Source organism: Arachis ipaensis, chromosome B5 (genome assembly GCF_059453495.1).
Source record: "Arachis ipaensis isolate K30076 ecotype BB chromosome B5, ASM5945349v1, whole genome shotgun sequence".
NCBI classification, from domain to species: domain Eukaryota; kingdom Viridiplantae; phylum Streptophyta; class Magnoliopsida; order Fabales; family Fabaceae; genus Arachis; species Arachis ipaensis.
In genome coordinates this window covers 15,457,819-15,464,188 of record NC_142440.1, presented here as the reverse complement: position 1 = coordinate 15,464,188, position 6,370 = coordinate 15,457,819, and the positions used below count along the sequence as shown (strand labels likewise).

Sequence of the window (6,370 nt, the reverse complement as noted above, 5' to 3'; positions counted from 1 at the left end):
AATAGATTTTATAATTAAATAATATATAAAAAATTAATTTATAATTAAAATTAAATAAAAATTATTTAATAATTATTAAAAAACTTAAAAAACATATTTTATTATGAGACCATTTAATAATCCAAACATTATGAAATCATCGAATCTTTTGCTAGAATACCAAACTAATTCCAAATGAGATACGAAAAGAAGTTGAAACCTTGAATGAAGAACAATTTTAAGACATCTTTATCTTAGTTTATCTTCAACTTTTTCTTTCTTGCTTTGTTAATCATTGGTTAAAATTTCATCTTTATCCTTGGTTATCCTATTGAAACTGTTTTGTACTTATTTACTAAGTATCAATGCAATTTTTTATTTTTGAAAAATAATTAGACTAAACTCAATAACAAATCAGAATTAGTATTTAAAAATTGACTATAATAGACTGAAAGTCATATTTCAATTAAATATATTACAAATTTAGTTGATTAAAAGTAAAATTTTGTCTGACCTGATGATCTATTTTCATCCTTATTTATAAATATAAAATTAAAAAATTCATTAATTCCGAACATGTTTTGAACTGCCTAATACTATACCAAATATGAAGTTGTACTATCATTTTTTTTTTGTTTATTTTCATGTGGGCTGTGGCTTGATGTTTGGAAAAAGATTTAAGATTCAGTCATTTTAATTTATATTAGTTAATATTATCGAAAATATTTTAAGTATATCGGGGAATATTGATGTTCCAATTGTTTTAACTGTTAATTTCAATTAATATATATTATATATATTTTTTATAATTCAGATCAACGGTTAAAACAACTGGAATACCGATAATCCCAGTGCACTTGAAACTAACAATCTAATATTTTTGATTTAGTAGTTTAATATTATTACTCTATGTATATATGGACTACGGTTAATTCATCTTCGTGTTTGGCGTGTCTTCTCATATTTCCTTTTCTTATGTATTCTAATAGCCAAGTAATTGTTAGAACCAATGTTCTGAAAACTGGTTCGGACCGGCCAGTAGAATCGGTCGAACCGGTCGATCGAATCGTGAACCGGTCACAAAGACGGTTCGGACAATCATTAAAATCGTAAAATATGAAAATTGAAGTTGAATCGGTGAACCGGTCGATAACCGGTCGGTCGAATCGAACCATAATCCGATCGGTTTTTGGGTTGGGCGGTAAAACGCTGCTGTTTCAACGAATGAAACCCTAAATCAATGTTCTGAATCCCTAATTGCCTCTAGCCCTTCACAATTCTCATCGAGCAAGGTTCTGAGAACGCCATCGCAGTCTCACACGGCCAGACAGGTTCGGTGTCGAGCAGTCACCTCCGTCGCCGGCGTCGCGTAGTCACCTCCGTCGAGCGGTCACCTCCGTCGAGTTGTCACCTCCGTCGCGCAGTCACCTCCTTCGACCAGTGACCTCCGTCGCGCAGTCACCTCTGTCGCGCAGTCACTTCCTTCGACCAGTGACCTCCCTTGAAGGTGCTCCACCACTGGTCAGTTCACTCGGCGTCGCTATCTCCCAAGTCCCACTCTCCCTATTGCTGTATTGCATGTTCTGTTGAAGCCTTGAAGGTGCCTTCGAGCTTTCAAAGTTCCAGGTAACTTTTTTTTAGTTATGAACTTATGATTGTTTGATTAAATCATTGAATAACTGTTGCATGATGAACTCTGATTCTGTGAACTCTGATACTGTGAACTCTGTTCATTGAGTAGCTCTTTGATTTTGTGACATGATCAAATCTAAAACTGTGAACTGATCCTGCTAAACTGAACTGGATTTTGTGACATGATGAACTGCTAAACTGTGAACTCTTTGATTGAGTAGCTCTTTGATTTTGCTTTGCTTACTGAACTAGATTTTGTTGTTTGTTGAATAATTGTGAATAATTGTGAATAATTTTGGATGTTGTTTGTTGTGAACTTGAGAGTTGAGATTATTGGGTTGGATTGCTGGTAATGTTTAGGTATGGATGAAAGTATCAACCAAGAGCTACCTAGGAATAATAATGCGAAAAATAATTCTGCTTCGAATGAATGTTCTCTTCCTCCCGTGACTAACGAAAGTCAGTCACAAACTTCTAATGTTCAGGGGAAAACTGATCCTGCTTGGAGATACGTTGCTTTACAAAATATAAATGGAAAATCGCATTACCAATGCTTATTTTGTTTGAGTACTTTTGGGGGAGGGAGAATTAATAGAATGAAAAAGTATTTGGCGAAGATAGGTGGAGACATTAAGAAGTGTTCTAAGGTCCCGTATGATGTAGAAAAACAAATGGAAGGTTTATTGAAAGAGATTCAGAAAAGTAAAACTAGTAAAAGGAAAGTAAGTTTCAACGAAGAGGGTACTGATGAGTGTGAGGATGCAATTGATGAAGCAATAGCGCAAGAAGAACAACAAACTCCGAGTCAGTTACCAACTAAGGAGGTTATTGGAAGCGATCCAAAAAAGAAAGCAAAAACCATTATTCCTCATATGTTTGCACCAAGAACAACTCCGGGAAGTCAACCAAGTCTGAAAAGCGTGTTTCAAAACAAAGAGGCACTTCATGAAGTTGATAAGCGAGTGGCTAGATGGCTTTTGGATTGTAGGATTCCTTTCAATGCGGTTATGTCACCCTTTTTTCAAGATATGTTGGATAGTGTTGCTGGCATTGGACCTGGTTATAAAGGTCCTTCTTATGATACATTAAGGGTTAACTTATTAGCCGATCTCAAAAAAGAGTGTCAAATGATTGTTGATAGCTATAGGTCTGCTTGGAAAGAAACTGGATGTACTCTCATGGCTGATGGTTGGACAGATCAAAGGCAAAGAACGTTGATTAATTTTTTGGTTTATTGTTCGAAAGGGTTGTGCTTTGTGAAATCTGTAGATGCCTTAAGTATGGTTAAAAATGATTCAAGCTTGTGTGACTTGTTTTCAGAGGTGATTGAATGGATTGGACCTGATAATATTGTTCATGTAGTGACAGATAATGTCGCGAATTATGTTGCTGCTGGTGGGCTTATTAATAAGAAATTTGAAAATATTCACTGGTCACCTTGTGCTGCTCATTGCTTGAATCTTATTCTAAAAGATATAAGCAGCATGCCACATATTTCTAACCTTGCAACACGTGCTTTGAAGATTACTGTGTTTGTGTATAATCATACGGTGTTCTTGTCCTGGCTAAGACAAAGAACTGATTGGAGGGAGATTGTTCGTCCAGGTGCAACTCGTTTTGCCACTGTCTTCCTCACATTGATGAGTATCTTTGAGCGCAAATCGGATTTACAATCATTGGTTGTTGATACACACTTTAGCGGACACAAATTAGGAAGGAGTGCTAATGGTAGAGCTGTGAGTACAATTATCCTAGACAATAAATTTTGGGATGATTATTTTACTGCATGCCAAATTGTGAGTCCGTTGATTAAATTGCTGATGTTGGTAGATGCCGATGATAAATCATCATTGGGGATTGTTTATGAAGGTATGCTGAGGTCAGAAAATGGAATCAAAGAAATGTTCAAGCAAAGGAAGATTGCATATCAACCTTACGCAGAGATTATCAACTCAAGATGGGACAAACACTTGAAAAAAAGTCTTCACGCAGCAGCTTATTTCTTGAATCCTGCTTGCTTTTTTTCTGAAAATTATAGAGAAACACCTGATGTCATGCGAGCTTTACTTGATCTTGTTACATTGCATTGCAAGGTTAATAATTTAGATTCAGTTGAGGTAATGAAAGAAATACACTTATATAGAGATTAAAAGGAAAGCTTTGATAGGCCTGAAGCTGTTCCAACTACAAAAAGACTTCAACCTAGTAATAATATCTGTTTGATAATAAGCTTTAGTTATTTACTTATTTTATGTTTTGGTTTCCTTAATTTGATAATTAATACTTGAGATATGGGATTGTAACTTGTAAATGAATGGTGGAGGTTATTTGGTAGTTCTGCTCCATGTTTACAAAACATGGCAGTTCGCATTCTTAGCCAAGCATCTGCTTCTTCAGGGTGTGAAAGGAATTGGAGTCTTTTTGATCAAATTCATACAACAAGAAGGAATAGATTGGAGCATGATAGGCTAAGTGATATTGTGTATGTGTTACATATAATTTGCGTCTTAAATCCAGGTAATATATATTTCATCCTTTCATTTCATATCATTAGATTTTGTATAGTTAATATACTAGGCTTATCATATATTGTATTTAATTTGTTAGGAAGGAAAGAAAAAAAAGAAAGCAAAAGTTGCAATATGATCCAATCGATATTGAAAGTATTGATATGGTTGATTTTTGGGTGACGGAAGAGGTTGTTGAAAAAGAGCCTGATCTTCCAAGTAATATTGAAGACTTGCTTGGTGAGTATTATAGTTTATTGATCAGACAATAGATTACAATAGCTTTGATCTTTAATTTATTGATAATGTGTTATATTTTGTTAGATGAGATTGATGCTAATTTAGATCAAGGTGGTGGTGGTGGTAGTAGTAGTACATTTTATGATACACCACTTGCTTTTTCTGGTCCAAATAGTGGAAATGAAGGTAATGATATAAATGACTCAAATCTGCTGTAAGTTATGGAAGATTTTGATGATTGATGACAAACTTGGATCATTTTGATATTGCTATGTTATGTTTGATTGGTTGTTTTGTTTTTTGACTTTTGAATTTGTATTTGGATGAGATTATAACATTCTGATTTATGTAGTACTTTTAAATTAAATGATATTTTAAAATTTACATTAAACTATAATTATATTTTTATGTGTTTATTTATATTTTATTTATTATTTTATTATAAAATGATTTTTTCAGTTCAACCATAATCAAACCAATTAAATCTATAAACTAATAAATTAGTAGTTAGAGCGGTTCGATGACCAATTCGGTTTTGAGAACCTTGGTTAGAACTTAGAACTTATTTTTTGCGCATGTCTTGCATTACATCATAAGCACCCATATAATGTGAATCTACTTACGAATATTATATTGTGAAAGAAAATATATTAAACGCTTGGTTGTAAAATTTTCTACCAATAGAACACTTGATTTTTTTTCTAGATAAAAAAGGAGCAAAACTACAAGCCTGCAACTGTGTTCTGACCTGGGGAGTTTGAATTCACGTGAATGCTCTCACATTATTTCACAAACAAACATTTATCCTCTTACTATGTTTTTTTGTCTTGCCATCTATTGAACGATATTTTTTTTTTTATTTGTATGGATAAAGTATGATTTATTATTATATACTTTATAAATAAAACAAAAAATAAAAAAACATTAAAAAATTAAAAATTATATTTTATACCCTCGATTAAAAAAATTTGACACGATCCATTTTCCACCTTATATATAATCCCAGCCAGCAGAACTTCCATTGCAAAAACCAAATATATATGGCTTTTATTTTGGAATGAAAATCTTCTCAACAATTAAATTTGACTTTAGCGTTTTCACACACTCCTGTAGCAACAAATTAAAACCTCCAAGGCAAAGTACAAATTATTAAATGACCACCAAATAAACATACTAGTTCATACGCTGAGATCCAGGCATTATATACGCAACAACGGATGAAATACTCAAATATTTTGGTTGTCAATATTCATCGAAAATCATCCAAGCCCATATAATTAAGTAGTGAATGTACGTGCATATAGTATATACATAGCCATTGATATCTCTGATATATTATTACCATAGTAGGTAGAAAATGAAACAAAAGGAAGAAAGAAAAGAGAGAAAGAAATACACTAAAGTGCGAGCATTGAAAGGGTGTAGAAGGTGTCACCATCGGAGTCATCGTGGGAGGGTGGAGTGTTTGGCGTGGTTGGCGTTTGGGAGAGTAATAACCTGAGGGCACGCTCCAATCTTGGACGGTTGGCGAATGGAAGGTGAGTGTCGAAGAGAATCTGACCCAAGCGGAAAAAGAACAAGGTAGTTGCGTGAAGGGCTTCTTCTCGAAAGATCCTGAAGCTTAGGAAGAGCTTCAGCGCCAGGGGACATGCAATCGCGGCCACTACTGCTGGACTTAGAGCGTGTCCTCCGCCGTGTGTGGTTAGTAGTTGCAAGTGGAGCTTGGCGGCCATCACAGCCGCCATGTGCAACCCCATAAGAAAGGGAAGTTAATTCGTTGGGTTAGTCTGAAGTTCCGTTGGAAGCTTTTCTTCAGAGAATGAAGTGTTGTTGGTTGTTGGTTGTTGCAAGTTCTTTTCTCTCACTAACTTTAAGCTATGCCCACATGTTTTATTAAAGCGTAGCAGAAATTAAAAATATTATTTGGGACCATTCACACATTTAAAATAAAAAAAATGCTATTTATATACTGTAGACGAAAACAAATGTATAAAGATCAAGAATAGTTAGTA

At 34.2% G+C, this 6,370-nt stretch overlaps 1 protein-coding gene across 1 annotated transcript; it reads left to right on the top strand.

Moving 5' to 3' along the window:
- Window positions 1-1,973: 1,973 nt before the first annotated feature.
- LOC107640223 (uncharacterized) lies at window positions 1,974-3,761 on the top strand. The gene has a single exon (XM_016343766.1). It carries the CDS (start codon window positions 1,974-1,976, stop codon window positions 3,759-3,761), a length of 1,788 nt encoding a protein of 595 aa, XP_016199252.1.
- The last annotated feature ends 2,609 nt before the right edge of the window (window positions 3,762-6,370 follow it).